Source organism: Anolis sagrei, chromosome 11, assembly GCF_037176765.1.
Source record: "Anolis sagrei isolate rAnoSag1 chromosome 11, rAnoSag1.mat, whole genome shotgun sequence".
Classification (NCBI taxonomy): domain Eukaryota; kingdom Metazoa; phylum Chordata; class Lepidosauria; order Squamata; family Dactyloidae; genus Anolis; species Anolis sagrei.
Genome location: NC_090031.1, coordinates 28,835,555 through 28,853,274, shown reverse-complemented (window position 1 = coordinate 28,853,274; position 17,720 = coordinate 28,835,555). Strand labels below are relative to the sequence as shown.

General features: G+C 44.7%; 1 protein-coding gene across 2 annotated transcripts in view; it reads left to right on the top strand.

Annotated features, from left to right (window-relative positions):
- The window catches only part of MTMR4 (myotubularin related protein 4), a 50,921-nt gene that overhangs the window by 13,650 nt on the left and 19,551 nt on the right, over positions 1 to 17,720 (top strand). The window contains exon 3 of one of the 2 annotated variants that reach the window (XM_060756876.2): positions 830 to 881. In XM_060756876.2, coding sequence (XP_060612859.2) covers positions 879 to 881 — 3 coding nt within the window. In that variant the 5' untranslated portion in view covers positions 830 to 878. Of the gene's footprint in view, positions 1 to 829; positions 882 to 7,554; positions 7,766 to 17,720 lie in introns of those variants that run through there. The other variant, XM_060756875.2, reaches the window with a different exon arrangement.

Genomic DNA, 17,720 nt, shown 5'->3' with positions numbered 1-17,720 from the left:
GTTTGGGAATAAGTGAGAGTGAGGGGGTTCTCACCTAAGAAGGCAAAGTCAATTTCACTCTGACTCACACTATATTTCGGCCAGAGTTTGCCTGCCTGCGAGAGATGCGCTTTGTGACAAAATGAAATTCATGCATAGTTCACGTTTGATCAGCCCACACATTGCCTTTCCAGAGAAAGAAAATATCCCATGCAGATTATCAATAATGAGCAAGTAGTTTACTCTTCGTAGTTCAGAACAACATATTTATTTGATTTTGTTGGTGGCCCTTCTCTGGACTCAAAGGTACAATCATGTGATCAATTGCATCAACTCACATAATGTCCTTTTAGAGAGACTTAAAATGGTCTTTCTTTGTCTATGTGGAGAATCATCCTCCAGCAGCTCATGAAGCAAGAGCACACTGCAAAATCTCTCTCTCTGCTCTGTGCAAGCACCTGCACAGTTTAAGCCAGAAAAATGTAACAGTATGCAAAAGTCCCAGGCTCAGCTAGCTCCCTGGGCGAAGTTCAACCAATCAATTTCATACATCTTATTTCACAGTTGTCAAAGGGTAAAGGAGGCCAGTTCAGAGGCAGGAAATGCCTGCATTTACTCACCAGGGATGAAAACAGACTCTTCTTACTTGTCCTGATTGTACCTTTGAGTCCAGAGAAGGGCCACCAACACAATCAAAGGTCTGGAAACTCTTATGAGGAAAAAACTTAGGAATTTGGCTATGTTTACCTTGGAGAAAAGAAGGCTGAGAGTGCCTTCCTGCCTGGAAGAAAGGGCCTGGGCTGTCTGATTCTCACCAGGCTTCTCTTTTCTTTCCCTCGCCCACAACCAGGAGCAGCTCTGGAGGAAGGACCGAGGGATCCGTCGCCTGGAGAACAACCATGGTGAGTGGGCTTCCTGCTTTATGCTATATCTCTCTTTGTTGCATCTGTTTGAGCTTTGTTGGAAATTCCTCGTTTTGGGGCTTTTGCTCCAAATGAAAGAGACACGCAAAATAACTGATCTTAGGCCTAGCGTTGCAGATGTTCTCCACAGGCTCATGCATTCAATCTAGGGTTTCTGGTCAGAGAATCAACCTCCCAAACCTGGGTGTTGGTCCTGTACTTTTTCATTCTTGTCCAAAGAGGAATCTTCCCTGGTCAGAGTGGCAAAAAGGGAAGCATAGCCTGTCCCAGGAGAACCTAAAAGAAGCAAACACCAACGCCCATCATCCCCAAAATTCACCCTGGACTTATACAGTCAGTTCCCAAGTTATGAACTAAATTATTTAGTCACTTTTAAAAATTGTATGGAATGTATAAGGTTTGGGTGAACTACAACTCCCATCATGCCAGGTTAACCCCAAAAAACTCCATCAGTACTTCAAGTTTGTGATGTTGGGCAAGTTTGATCTATATTCATCATTGATGGGATTCAGTGAGTTCTCTGGCTGTAGGGTAAACTACAACTCCCACTATGGTGAGTTAGTCCCTGCAAACCTCTCCAGTAGGTTGAGTTAATCGTGTGGGTTCTGTGTGCCAAGTTTGGACCAGGTACATCATCAGTGGAGGTCACAGTTTTTTTGGTTGTGGATGAACTGCAACTCCCAGAAAGGAAGGTCAGTTCCCCCCAAACCCCTCCAGCAGCCAGATTATGGAAAATCAGTTCTGTGTGCTAAGACTGGTCCAGATCCATCGGTGTTCACAGTGCTGTCTGTATGTAGGTGAACTGCAACACCCTCAAATCAAGGTTTTTGGGGTTTTTTTGTCGTGTCAGGAGCGACTTGCAAAACTGCAAGTCGCTTCTGGTGTGAGAGAATTGGCCGTCTGCAAGGATGTTGCCCAAGGGACGCCCGGATGATTTTTATGTTTTTATCATCCTTGTGGGAGGCTTCTCTCATGTCCCTGCTTGGGGAACTGGAGCTGACAGAGGGAGCTCATCCGCCTCTCCCTGGATTCGAACCTGCGACCTGTCCTGCCAGCACAGGGGTTTAACCCACTGCGCCATCGGGGGCTCAAATCAAGGTGATTCCCCCCCAAAGATGTCCAGTATTTTTTTGCTGGTCATGGAGGTTCTGTGTGCCAAGTTTGGTCCAATTCCATCTTTAGTGGAGTTCAGCGTGCTCATTAATTGCAGGTGAACTATAAATATCAAAGCCAATTCCCCTCAAAACCCACCAGTATTCAACTTTGGGCATATTGTGAATGCATGCCAAGTTTGATCCAGATCCATCATTGTTTGGGTTCATAGAGTGCTCTGGATGTATGTGGACTACAACTCCTGTAAATCCCTCCAAAGACTGCCAGTATGTTTTGTTGATCATGGGGATTCTGTGTGCCAAGTGAATTCCAGGTCCATCGTTGGTGGAGTTGAGAGTGCAGTTCTTAGACTGCAGGTGAACTATACATTCCAAGACCTACAATTCCTATAAATCATGGTGAATTCTCCCCAAATCTATCTAGTATGTTCAGTTGCCAAACAATTTCTCTCTGTTTGCTGTGCCATAAAAAAGGAAAGGAAAGCATTAAGAGAGAGGCAGTGGGTGGGGTCATGCAAATTCCAAATCCATGGAGAGAATAAGAAACACTGGGATATCTGTGGTGGAGGAAACACATCAAATTTAGGATGGAATTGTCCCCGAATGAAAAACTTCACTTGGGTGGTGGGCAGTGTGGTGTTTGTGGAGGACATTGTCAGGGCTCTTGGACATGTTCACGGCGCTCTCTATAACCTGCAATGTCATTGGGGGGAAGACCTTTGGTGTATCCTGAATAGTGGGAGCTAGAGCTGTTCGTGGAAGTGGGAGTGTCTGTGGAAATGGACACACATACATATTTACACTTTAGTTATGTGTATAGATAAGCATTGGATCACATAGGGAAGGATGACTACTTACTTAGGTGCTCCCTTGATGTCCAAGTAGGATTGTCTTCCAAGATCAGTGTACTGGTGGTGGGTCTGTAGGTGACTGTGGAACCCTATTCTTGACCTGCATGTTCTCCCGCAGTGAGGGCATTGGTTTCCAGGTGGAAGATGGTCCCGGTCAGGGTTGGCTTGACGCACCTTCCTCTTGGCACATTTCTCTCTTTCACCCTCCATTCATGCCTCTTCAAATTCTGCAGCACTGCTGGTCACAGCTGACCTCCAGCTGGATTGCTCAAGGGCCAGGGCTTCCCAGTTCTCAATGTCTATGCCAAAAAAATAACAAAGACAGCGGACCTGATGGGATCCCTGCTGAATTTTTTAAAGAGGAGGACCTGAGCTGACAAAACAACTCCACCAGTTCATAGAAAAAGTGTGGGTGACTGAGAAAATCCCAGCAGATTTCGAGGATGCCACCATCATCACCCTCTTCAAAAAGGGGAAAGAACAGACCGTGGAAGAGTGAGCACCACTGTGGTGTTCACTTTGCTGTCTGTGCCCCCATTCAGAGGATTTCCCTTCACTTTCTGTCCGTGTGAGAATTGGATTTTGAAATATTTTTCTTGTAGTGGAAACAAGGATTGGAGAGAAAGCCCCATGACAATAACTCTTCCAGGAGTGGATTTCCCTTCCTTCCGAGGGGAAGATTTCTCTCACTTCCTGTGGTCTCAGCCCCGTCCTTAACTATGACTCATTTGTAAGTCAGGGACTGCCTGTACATAAGGTGGAACTTGGTATATATGGTAGGTGCAGCAGCATGGATATGGAACAACAAGAAGAAAATACCATTATTACCCGCCTCTCCTTGTGGCTTAAGGGAACGTTTTTGCATGGGTTTCCAGGGTTCTTTCCAAGCATCCAGTTTCCAAGAATTTAAACTGAAATCTGTAAAACATCCTTATATATCCTCAGGAGTCTAGTCTGGTGTTGTCAAACAGATAAAGTAGTGTCTAATTTGTCTAATTCTATTACCTTTTTATCATTTGTTTTTTTATGATTTTGCTATTTTTATTTTACTCTGTTATTACTAAGTGTTTTATGTGATGTTGTTGTTTTTGTTTATATGTTTTGCTTTCTTGTAATTTCGTTTGGGCTTGGCCTCATGTTAGCAGCCCCGAGTCTTCGGGTAAAAATAAAGTTGTTTATTATTATTATTATTATTATTATTATTATTATTTCTCAGTCCGGGAATTGGGACCCCTGAGAGGGTCACGAAGGGGGTTTCAGAGAACTTGACAAACACCATCACAAAACCTTTAGAAGGTCTTAGGAACCTTTTTGGCAGAGAAGGCTGAAGATGGTCAAAAAAAGGTTGGGAACCACTGATTTAGATAGATGAAGAACGAAACTCGGGGCAATTTGAGGAGGTGTCAAGTGGTCCAGCTCCCTAGGCAATCTTCAGCCCTCCAGGAGTTATGGGCTTCAATCAGCCATTGATTGAGGTTCTGGATTTTAGCCTGCCACTTTTGGACTCTTGCTTGCTGAGGTGTTCCAGCGAGTGTCTCTGTAGATCTTAGAAAACTATTTCTTGATTGAAGGTGTTGGTGTACTGGCTGATACCCAAACGGGGTGGGCTGGAGATGTCACTACCTTGGTCCTTTCACTATTGGCTGCTACTTCCTGGCGGATGTCAGGTGGTGCAATACCAGCTAAACAGTGTAATTTCTCCAGTGGTGTAGGGCGCAGACACCCTCTGATAATGCGCGATGTCTCATTAAGAGCCACATCCACTGTTTTAACGTTGTGAGATACACACTGGACTTGCGTATTCAGCAGCAGAGTGCAAGGGCAGATGTCTTCACTGTGTCTGGTTGTGACCCCCAAGTTGTGCCAGTCTGCTTTCGTATGGTATTGTTTCTAGCGCCCACTTTTTGCTTGATATTCAGGCAGTGCTTCTTGTAGATCAGAGAACGGCCAGAGAATGACCAGAAGTGACTTGCAGCATGCATTGATGCTGAAGCAAGGAAAATATATTTGTCCTCCTTAGACATGTATAGGGCTGTCAAAGAAAAGATCCTAAAATCCAGAAAGGTATGGCTTCCTGGGAATGGAGCAAGACATCTGTTGCAGAACTGGGAAATAGATGAAAGGGAGAGGGAGGGACGTCTCCATTTCCTCCTTTTTTCCTTTCAGGATCAAAGACCCTAAGCGTTTGGAAGGGGGGAGTTTGCCCTGTTTGCTCCATCAGGATGACTGAGCTTTCAGGAACAGGGTGTCCAGCTTTGTTTCCAAGGAGCCGGAGAGCAATTTGGGAGGGGAGAAAGGCTAATGTCCGGAGGAGAGTTCTTCCTGTTCTGTCCTGGAAGCACCGGCACGTCTTCTTCCTTCCGGGCAATGCTTCTGAGACGTGTCGGCAGTGCAAATGGGAACCCAGCGGGAATCCGCGAAGGGATGAGCCAAGAGAGGGGCAGAGAGTTGCCGAAGGAGCCAGGCCAGGTCTGTGGATTGGCAGCACAGGTGTTGACATGTGCCCTGACGTCTGGGGATTTCCATCCCTTGGAAATGGGAGCATAATTGAGTTTTTTCTGGCCAGGCGATAGAAAGAATTGTCTCTTTGTCAGCTCTGGAAGCAATGCTTTTCTTTGGACCTAGTTGTAGTTCTATCCCTTTGCCCCTATTCTGATGGATTCCTTGGTTTTTTGTTTTGTGTTGTTGTTGTTGTTGTGGGAGAGATAGCTGTTCTCCATAAGGTGGATTCCCTACATCTGAATAGAGTTGGGCTGGATGACCTTGAGGGTCCCCATTTTGTTTCCCATTCCCAGATCTCTTTTGAATGGATCAGGAATCTGAATGCCTGAGGTTTTTGGGAGAGACGGGTTAAGAGCAGTGTTTATCAACCTGGGGGTCGCAAGGGGGTGTTAGAAGGGTCGCACAAAGACCACCAGAAAACAAAGGATTTTCTGTTGGTCATGGGGTTTTTCTGTGGGAAGCTTGGCCAATTATATCGTTGGTGGGGTTCAGAATGCTCTTTGATTGTAGGTGAACTATACATTCCAGTAACTACAACTCACAAATGTCAAGGTCTATTTTCCCCAAACTCCACCAGTGTTCACATTTGGGCATATTGAGCATTTCTGCCAAGTTTGGTCCAGATTCATGATTGTTTGAGTCCACAGTGCTCTCTGGATGTAGATGAACAACAGCTCCAAAACTCAAAGTCAATGCCGACCAAACACTTCCAGTATGTAGGCTTGTCCATAGCGGTATGGTTTCTGCTGCATCTTGATGGCTTGGTGGTCCCTAAGTAGACTTGTTCACAGCTGCATGGTATCTGCTATGTCTTGATGGCTTGGTGGTCCCTGTGTATACTTGTCCACAGTGGTATGGTCTCTGCTGCGTCTTGATGGCTTGGTGGTCCCTATGTATGGTATCTGCCATGCCTTGATGGCTTGGTGGTCCCTCTGTGGACTTGTCCACATCTACATGGTATCTGCTGTGTATTGATGGCTTGGTGGTCCCCGTGTAGACCTGTCCACAGATACATGGTATCTGCTGTGTCTTGATGGCTTGGTGGTCCCTATGTAGACTTGTCCACAGCAGCATGGTATCTGCTGCATTTTGATGGCTTGGTGGTTTCTATGTAGATTTGTCCACAGCTGCATAGTATCTTCTGTGTCTTGATGGTGGGGTGGTCCCTATGTAGACTTGTCCACAGCAGCAATGTACCTGCTGCATCTTGATGGCTTGGCGGTCCCTATGTAGATTTATCCACAGCTGCATAGTATTTGCTGTGTCTTGATGGCTTGGTGGTTCTTATATATGGTATCTTCTGTGTCTTGATGGCTTGGTGGTTCCTGTGTAGACCTGTCCACAGCTACATGGTATCTGCTGTGTCTTGATGGCTTGGTGGTCCCTATGTGGACTTGTCCACAGCTACATGGTATCTGCTGCATCTTGATGGCTTGGTGGTCTCTAAGTAGATTTGTCCACAGCAGCATGGTATCCACTGCATCTTGATGGCTTGATGATCCCTATGTAGATTTGTCCATAGCTGCATAGTATCTGCTATGTTTTGATGGCTTGGTGGTCCCTATGTATGCTATCTGCTGTGTCTTGATGGTTTGGTGGTTCCTGTGTAGATTTATCCACAGCTGCATGGTATCTGCTGCATCTTGATGGCTTGGTGGTTCCTATGAAGACTTGTCCATAGTTGCATGGTATCTCCCGTGCTTTGATGGCTTGGTGGTCCCTATGTAGACTTGTCCACAGCTGCATGGTATCTGCTGTGTCTTGATGGCTTGGTGATCCCTATGTAGATTTGTCCACAGCTGCATAGTATCTGCTGAGTCTTGATGGCTTGGTAGTCCCTATGTATGCTATCTGCTGTGTCTTGATGGGTTGGTTCTTTTGGGGCTGGCTGAACCTCCCGTCTTTCTGTGTGGTGCCCTATTAGCCTGCTTTCCATCGTAAACAATAGGCAGCCTCCTATTGTCCTGTGCATTCCTTTGGATAGGACTGAAAATGGAGTCCTAGCTGGGGATGGATTGAGTCCACCTCGCAGTCCTCCAGCTCCAAACGGGGGGGGGGGGGGACTCCATTTTCTGCCGTGCCTCCCAGGGAGTCCCTGGGCTGCCTTCCATCATTGGAAGAGGGTGGAGCCTGTATGCCTCCCTCCTCCCCCTCCTCCTCCTCTCCATCTTCCCCTCCCCTCCATTGTGAGGCACCTGCTTTGAGGACGGCGAAGGATGCTCTCCTCCTCCTCCTCCTCCTCCTCCTCCTTGTTGCCAGGCCTCTCTCTGTGCCAATAAGGAGGGAGGAGCAGGGGGAGCGATGCCATTGGCGTGCCCCCGGCGGCCCCCGGGAGGAAGCCACCACCATGACTCGGCGGCCGGCCCGCATCGTCGCCTGCTCCATGCTCAACTGCTTTGTAAGTGGCCTCCATCTTCCTGGCCCTCTCCTTCCCCACCCCCTTTGCCTTCGCTCTTCTGCCTTAGCACAGCATCCTTGGGGAGTGGCTCCCTCTCTCCTTTTGCCCCACATTCTTTGCCTCGCGGTGGGAGAGGAAGGGGTGCCGCCAGCTGCGTTGCTGCGTTAAGACCCCTGCTGTCTTCTTTTATTATTCTTTTATTTGGGGGGTGGGATTGCGGGCATGGTTCTGAGCCCGGCCTTCTTTCCTCATCACCCTTGATATCGAGTACCTATGGGGAGAACGGTGGGGTACAAAGAACGATCGTACTGACAGCATAACAGTCATCATCATCATCATCTTAGTAGAATGGCAGGATAGAAATAAGGATAATAATAATAATAATAATAATAATAATAATAATATAGATATTCTGATGGAGAGAATCACAGGATAGAAATAAAGATGATGATGATGATGATGATGATGATGAAGATAGATAGATAGATAGATAGATAGATAGATATTCCGATGGGGAGAATGGTAGGATACAAATAAAGATAACAACAACAACAATAACAATATAGATATTTTGATGGGGAGAATGGCAGGATACAAATAAAAATAATATTATCTTAATAGATATTCTAATGGGAGAAAGGTGAGACAGAAATAATGATGATGATAACAGTAGATATTTTTATGGGGGAATGGCAGGATTGAAATATAGATGATGATGATGATGATGATGATGATAGTAATAGTAATAGTAATAATAATAATAATAATAATAATAATAGATATTCTGATTGGGACAATGGCAGGATAGTAGTAATAATAATAATAATAATAATAATAATATAACAATAGAGATATTCTGATAGGGAGAATGGTAGGATAGAACTAAATATGTATATATGAATAATAATATAATAATAGATATTCTGATGGTGAGAAAGGCAGGATAGAAATAGAGATGATGATGATGATGATAATAGTAGTAGTAGTAGATATTCTGATGAGGAGAATGGCAGGATAGAAATAAATATGGTAATAATAATAATAATAATAATAATAACAACAACAATAATAGTAGATATTCTGATGTGGAGAATGATAGGATAGAAATATATATATATATATGAATAATAATAATATTATAATAATCATAATAGATATTCTGATTGGGAGAAAGGCAGGTTAGAAATAATGATAGTAGATATTCTGATGGGAGAACAATAGGATAGAAATAAATATATAATAATAATAATCAATATATATTCTGATGGGGAGAAAGGCAGGATAGAAATAAGGATGGTAATAATAATAATAATAATAATAATAGATATTTTGATAGGAAGAATGGTAGGATAGATATATCAGTAATAATAATAATAATAATAATAATAATATCTTAGTAGAGATTCTGATGGGGAGAAAGGCAGGATAGAAATAAAGTTCATCATCATCTTAATTGATATTCTGAGATACCAGCTGCTGCTCTTTCGACTCCCGTCTTTTGCGATCTGTGGTCAGGATTGCAAACCTGCGTCCTCTTGGTTAACGGATTCCCCTCTGTTTGTCTGCCCAAGGGATCAGAAACGCGTGTTCCCAGTGTCTTTAAGGCGCTTTTGCTGCGGTAAATCCCCCCCTCCCACCGATGTCTGCCTTTTTGTTCCTCTGGATCGCAGCCACATGGCTGCTATGGGAAGCGTAGGCCTTTCCCTTGCGATCCCCCCACCTTTGTCCTTCCTGGCCCTCTCTGAAGGTGGCTTTGGTCTGGTTTGCGTTGGGAATAGGAAGAGGCAGGCCCACTCTGTGAGCTTCCACATCGGCAATGGATGGTTGGGTGCGCACTTAGTCAGCAAGCGTACGGAAAGCTGCCTTGGAGGACGGCCGGACTTGGGCCTGGCGAGGAGAAGGCAGAAGGCCTAGAGGAGGTAGTCTGCATTGGCTTGGGAAGGAGAAATGTGACACAAATGCCTTGGAACTCCTGGACGTGTCATTGCTGCATGTTGTTTTGTTTTGTCTCATCTGTGCGCCGTCTCCAATGCTTTCCCAAGCCTCGCTGTGTTTACACAGGGATGCCAGGATAGCGAGAAGGTACAGGCGCGAAGAGTGAAAACTGTGTATATGTGTGTGGCGGAGGTGTCCACTTACACAGACAGCCTCCGGCCTACACAAACAGGCTCCAGTCCCAAGTGCTGAGAAGCCTCCAAAGGCACTCCCTCCATTGACACTGCAGGTTAGCGCGAGCGCCATGAACGTGTAGCCCAAACACTGCCAATGTCATCTCCAAACACTATGGCCCACCACCCAAAAACTTTGCTTTGTGCCATAGGAAAGGGTAAGAAAGGGTTAAGGGAGAGGCAGAGGGCGGGGTCATGCAAATTCCACACAAGGAACCCTGGGATGCCTGCCTGTGGTGGAGGAAACATGTCAAATCTGGGATCTAGGATGAAATTCTCCCCGAATGAATGCATTCATTTGGGGACAATTTCATCTTGGATTTTAGATTTGACATGTTTCCTCCACCACAGGCAGCACCCCAGGGTTCCTTGTGTGGAATTTGCATGACCCCACCCACTGCCTCTCCCTTAACCCTTTCCTACCCTTTCTTATGCCACAAAGCAAACACAGAGGGATTGATCAGCAACTGAACAGACTGGTGGAGGGGTTTGGGGGACTGACTCAACAGGATGGAAGTTGTAGTTCACCTTGCATCAAGGCAGAGCAATCTGACCCCCTTTGATAATGGACCTGGACCACATTTGGCACACAGAACCCCCATGGCCATGTTTGGGGGAATTGACCTTGATTTATAGGAGTTGTAGTTGCCTCCTGTACTTTACTAATAACATAATATATTGCATGCACATATAATATTTATAATATTATAATGTAATACAATACTAATAATACAATATTATAATTATATATTTTATATTACATGTAATATTACTACTAATATTACAATATAATGGTATAGTACAATATAGTAATATGTAATACTGATATGCTAATAATGTAATATGTTGTATGTATATATATCTTGTAAGCCACTCTGAGTCCCCTTTGGGGTGAGAAGGGCAGCATATAAATCCCATAATAAATAAATAAATAAATAAATAAATAAATAAATAAATAAATAAATAAAAGTTTACCTATGTCCAGAGAGTACTGTGAACCTAGCCAGTGATGGATCTGGACCAAAGTTTGCTTTATGCCATAGGAAAGGGTAGGAAAGGGTTAAGGGAGAGGCAGGGGGCGGGGTCATGCAAATTCCACACAAGGAACCCTGGGATGCCTGCCTGTGGTGGAGGAAACATGTCAAATCTGGGATCTAGGATGAAATTCTCCCCGAATGAATGCATTCCTTGGGTGGTGGGCCATAGTGTTTGGGGAGGACATTGGCAGCGTATGGGCTCCATGTTATTTTTAATAGTTTTGATTTATTTTTGAAAGAAAAAGAGGAGGAATTCAGGGTAAGAAATTTGGGAAGGAGGGGTGGAAAATTTGGGAGACAGGAAATAGTACTATCTAGGGGAGGGGTAAAAGGGAAAGCCCTATTATTATTTTTTAAAGTAAGGGTAGAAAAAATTGGGAAGCTGGGGCGGGAGGACAAAAAGTGGAGAAAATATTGGGAAGGGAGATGAAAAAGGAAAAGAGAGAAGAAACAAAGGAAAAAAGGAAAAAGAAGGGGAAAAAAGTGGGAAAAATTCCACACAAGGAACCCTGGGATGCCTCCTTGTGGAGGGAGTGCCTTCAGGGGCTTCTTATCACTTGGAACTATAGGCTGTCTGTGTAAGAGGACATCTCCGTCACATACATACATACACCTTACTTTCTTGTAACGTTACATTCCGGAGAACCCTCGTATTTGCTTTCCAGAATTACAGTTTTCCATCTCCAGATTGTAAAACAATGACTGTCAGACCTTTGCCTGAAAACGAGGAGGAAAAAAAAAAGGGCGAAATTGCCCGGATCGTGAGGTCCGCAGGCAAGCCAGAGCCTTGCTTGATATATTTAGACAGGACTGGTGAACTCAGATGTCTTGGTGCTGAATTTTCCAGTGAGGGAATGATGTCATTTTCCTTTCCTTCTAATATGAAAAAAAATAGATTTCAGTCCATCCTTGAAATGCTGTTCTTTTCTTGGCGCTCCAATGGAGACAATGCATGTTATTAGACAAAAAGGAGGCGTCTTTAATTGGATCAGGAAAACATCCAAAAATCAGTCTCTTGGTGGTTTGAAACAGAACCCTTTCCGCCTTGCGTCTTTCTTGTAGGAACAGGTTCTAATGTGTCAACTTTCCAAGGCTGAAAAATATACAAACACTGGTCTGGATTGTTCCTGAGACTAGTAATGTAGGTGTTTCAGTCTTGGATCCAGCAAACCACATGGACGAAGATGGATTTGTCAGATAGAGTCGTGTCCTTGGCCCGCTGAGTCAGAGTCAGTCAGCATCGGAGATGTATCTTGAGGGGAACATCTGAAGCCATCTTATGCTGTGATCCATCCAACCCACGTCTAGGGAGCTCAAATCCGGGGCCGAATCCAACAGTGTGAGGGTCACTTTCCATGTCCTTGGCTTTCTCAAATATTTTTCTTACGTTACCTGGTAGGTTCTCTGCTTCTGTTAGGACTCCAATTCTGAAAGGTTGACCTGTCTCTCTGAGCTTGTTGTGGCATAGTTCATCCTTTTCTTGACCAGGAACGGTCCTGAGTACTTCTGTGCCATCCCACTTTCTCATTCAGTTTGAAAACATCCTGGTTTCTCATTCCATTTCTCTTCTTTCTTTACTCCTTCCCTCAATTCTGCAAACTGAGTTTGGAGGGCACAGGTAAACAGTAGTAATGGGGAGAAGTGAAGAGGAGGCTAAATGAACTTCACCAGAGAGAAATGCTTTCCACTTAGGCAGAAGAAATGAAATGCACAGCCCATGTGAAAGGAATCTAGAGGTCTAAGAGAACCATAAGCCAAACATGAGTCCAGAATGTGATGCGGCAACTTTTAAAAGCCAATGCAATTGTAGGCTACATTAATGGAAGCATAGTCTCTAGATCTTTGGTTCCTAACATTTGACCAGTTTGACCAGGGACCTCTGACCAGGGACCACTTTGACCAGGGACATCCTTGACCGGGGACCTCCTTGACCAGGACTATTTGTCCAGGGACCTCTTTGATCAGGGACCACTTTGACCAGGGACATCCTTGACCAGGGACCTCTTTGACCAGGACTACATGACCAGGCAGCACTTTGATCAGGAACCTCTTTGACCAGGACCACTTTGACCAGGGACCACTTTGATTAGGGACCACTTTGACCAGGGACCTCTTTGACCAGTGACCACTTTAATTAGGGACCATTTTGACCAGGGACTACTTTGACCAGGGATCACTTGATCAGGGACCACTCTCCTATATTAGTAAAGGGTTACGAATCAGTGTTTTGTCAACTTTAGATTCGGTTTGAGGTGCTGATTCAGAAAATGTTGTATTGTATAGGCTAAATCAGCTCTTGTTTCTGATACAGAACACATGCCGTGGTCAGCGACAGGGAAGAAATGGCAGGCGGTGTGAAAGGAGCAGAAATAAATAAAACAAAATAAAATAGAGGAAGGGGGCTCACAGACCAGATTTTCATCCCCGTGGCCCACTGGTGGTCCATGGCCCACAGATTAAGAACCACTGCTCTAGATCAGAGGAAGTCCTAGTCCCCCTCTCTTCTGCTCTGGTCAGACCTCTCCTGGAATAGCCCTGTGCCAAGTTCTAGACAAAGCAATCTAGAGATGGAGATGTAGAAGCTATAAGGTGCCTAGAGAAGGGCCAACAAAATATTCCAAGGTCCGGAAACCATGACTCCCTATGAGGCGCTGAGGATGTTTAGCTTGGAGGAGGGAAGGCTGAGAGGGGACACCAAAACCACGTTTAAATATCTGAAACAGTGGTTCTCAACCTGTGGGTCCCCAGGTGTTTTGGCCTACAACTCCCAGAAATCCCAGCCAGTTTACCAGCTGTTAGAAATTCTTGGAATTGAAGGCCAAAACATCTGGGGACGCACAAGTTGCCAACCACTGATCTGAAAAGATATCGCAGTGAGCTTGTTTTCTGCTGCACCAGAGACTAGGACACATTGGAGGCATGGATTCAAATGGCAGGAGAAGAGGTTCTACTTAAATAGGATAACGAACTTCTTGTTTTAACAGTTTGAGGTTGGTAACGTCTGGAGGTTTGTGAGCAGAGACTGGTTGGCCATCTGTTAGGACGGCTTGGATGGTGTCTTCCTGCCTGGCAGAATGGGGTTGCCTGCCTGGCAGAATGGCCTTCCAACTCTAGTGGGGCATAAATGGTCTTGGAGTCCATTGGAATCTCCTTCTCTTTAAAGTCTTTAAGCAGAGAATGGATGGTCATCTGTCAGGACGGCTTGGATGGTATCTTCCTGCCTGGCAGAATGGGGCTGCTTGCCTGGCAGAACGGCCTTCCAACTCTAGTGGGGCATAGATGACCTTGGAGTCCATTGTTGTCTCCTTCTCTTTGAAGTCTTTAAGCAGAGGCTGGATGGTCATCTGTTTGGAGGGCTTGGATGGTGTCTTCCTGCCTGGCAGAATGGGGCTGCCTGCCTGGCAGAATGGCCTTCCAACTCTAGTGGGGCATAGATGGTCTTGGGAGTCCATTGGGGTCTCCTTCTCTTTGAAGTCTTTAAGCAGAGGCTAGGTGGTCATCTGTTTGGAGGGCTTGGATGGTGTCTTCCTGCCTGGCAGAATTGAGTTTCACTGGATGGCCTTCCAACTCTAGTGGGACAGAGATGGACTTGGAGTCCATTGGAGTCTCCTCCTCTTGGAAGTCTTTAAGCAGAGGCTGGATGGCCATCTTTTGGAGGTGCTTTGGTTGTGTCTTCTTGTTTGGCAAAAGAGATTTGGGCATGATGGTCCCCGTGATCTCTTTCAACTATGATTTTATGATATATAGATATATACTCACATACATGCTACGGGTTGGGCGTGATGGCTCTTGAGGTCTCTTCCGAATCTAGGATTCTGAGCTTTCTGTGCTAAGGTTCTCTCAACAGAACAAAAACAACGATTGTCCCTACAGTTCTCTCTGAAGATTTCAGCCTATCAGGTTTTTGCAAGAGCAAGGTGGGCTTCCATAGATACCTGGTCTCATGTAATGAGGTTCAGAACGTTTTCCTTGATAGAACGTGAAAGTTGGAAGCTACTCAAGGCTTCTTCTTCTAGTTCAAAGCTCTTCCTAATGCTGAAGCATCTCCATCCAAGAAAGGAGTCCACCATCCGAGGTCAGACAGTTCCTGCCACGTTCTTAATCTCAGCTCAGAAATTCTCCTTGTCCTTTGAATCCATGGATTTTGGAAACCAGCCATTCCACAAAAAAAACATTATGTTCCTCCCGTTGTTCCCATTTTATTTTAATTTTTAACAAACTGAAGCAGATGGGAGGAAAAGAAGAGCTGTTCTTTGTTGTCGGGTGAGAAGACAATGAAGGGAGCCATTCCAACACCAGATTATGCCTAAGCATGTTGGTTTTCTTAAGACTGAAAAAAAAATATCCAAATATATTTTTAAAGCATTTCTGCTAGGAATGTTAAGCATCTTGCTGACCTTGAAGACTGGTGATTTCATCCTTGCACATCACACAGACCACATTGTTGAGGATCCTGGTTGCTTTCACTTGGTGGCCAAGCTTCTGATTGGACTTAGTTTGTTATAGTTTCCCAAGGTCCATCCCCTTCTCTGGGTCCATTTACACTATGGAATGAATGCTCTTGGACCCCACTTTAAATACCATAGCTCCATACTATGCGGACCTGGAAGTAATAGTTTCCCAAGTTCCATCCCCTTCTCTGGGTGCATCTGCACTGGAGAATTAATGCAGTTGGGACCTATTTTAAATGCCATTATTATTATTATTATTATTATTATTATTATTTGAAACACAAGATGAATCCACAGCAGACAGGATCCCTGTGCTGGCTGTTGTATTGGATCAGACCTTCCCAAGTGTCTAGGACTGTGTGATGTATCGGCGAATAATGCATGCAGATCCCAGTAAGGTGGCCTTCTGCAGCTGGCAGATGGTAATTTTGTCAGTGCCGATTGTGTTTTCCAAGGTCCATACCCCTTCTCTTGGTGCATTTACAGTATGAAATGAATGCCCTTGCACCCCACTTTAAATGCCATGGCTCCATGCAATGGAGTCCTCCTGAGAGTTATAGTTTCCCAAGGTCCATACCCTTCTCTGGGTGCATCTGCACTGTGGAATGAATGCATTTGGACCTTACTTTAAATGTCATGTATCCATGAGATAGTCTTGGGAATTGCAGTTTACCAAGGTACATGAAAGTTCTCTAGGTGCATATATACCATGAAATGAATGCAGCTGGACCTTACTTTAAATGCTATAGCTCCATACTATGCAGTCCTGGGAGTTATAGTTTTCCAAGGACCATACCCTTCTCTGTGGGGCATCCAAGAGAGAAAGTGAGAGAGAGCATCACCGCTCCCCCCCCCCTTTCCATATTTGATTGTGATTTTCCTGCTTCTTGGCAGGGGGTTGGACTGGATGTCCCACAATATCTCTTCCAACTCTATGATTCTATGATTTCAAAGAGAGGAGGTTTTATTCCCCCACAAAGAACACTGGGGAGGGATGTTGGGCGATACCTAGCAATTACAGTGTGATGGCAAATCTACTGAAAGAATACTGAGTACAACCGAGTACCACAGATACATTTTGCAGTGTGATGAAAGTAGGGCAATCATCTGTTTCATTTCAAAACTGAGTATGACTGAGCTCTACTCTACCAAACACTTCCCTGCTTCAATGCAATGAAGTCCTAACTATACTGGGAGAAAGTTCTCCCACATTCAAAAAAATGGAGTGCGGGGCTAGGTTATCCAACTGAGCAGAGCTCTATTTGTTATTAATTTCACCCTAATACAGGTGGTGGTGTTGCTAGGATTCCCAACATTTGTGGTCTTTAGTAAGCTAAGGACGTAATACACGTCCCAAGGTCATGATGTGTGTTTCATAGTTCACCAAGGACCAGAACATTGGTGTCGTCCATGTCCCAATCCTCTTTTGTCCTTTAATTGGAGGGGAAATGCTGGAGGAAAAGGGGGGCATCGCTTAAGAGCGTCGGATAAGACAGAAGGTCGGATAAGTGAAGATCAGATAAGCGAGACTCTACTGTATTTCCTTAACAGTACTCTTCAGTAGACATTTAAGCAACACATACTGGAGCTCAGACTTGCTGGCTTTGGGGAAATTGGAATCCAGATTCATCATATCACACAAACTATGGTTAGGTGGATCTGTAATTGGTTAAGTCAGTGGTTCTCAACCTTCTTAATGCCGTGACCCCTTCATATAGTTCCTCATGTTGTGGTGACCCCCAACCATAACATTATTTTTGTTGCTACCTCATAACTGTCATTTCGCTCCGGTTATGAATCGTCATGTAAATATCTGATATGCTGGATGGGATTTTCATTCACTGGACCAAATTTGGCACATATGCCCAATACAGTACGGCCAAATTTGAACACTGGTGGGGTTGATTTTGTCATTTGGGAGTTGTAGTTGCTGGGATTTATATTTCACCTACAATCAAAGCGCATTCTGAACCCCACCAATGATGGAATTGAACCAAACTTGGCAACAGAAAATACTAGGAGGGTTTGGTGGTCATTGACCTTGAGTTTTGGAGTTGTAGTTCACCTACATCCAGAGAGTACTGCGGACTCAAACAATGATGGATCTGGACCAAACCTGGCATGAATACTCAATATTCCCAAAGGTGAACACTGGTGGAGTTTGGGGAAAATAGACTGTGACATTTGGGAGTTGTAGTTGCTGGGGTTTATAGTTCACCTACGATCAAAGAGCACTCTGAACCCCACCAATGATAGAACTGGGCCAGACTTGGCACACAGAATTCTCACGACCAACAGA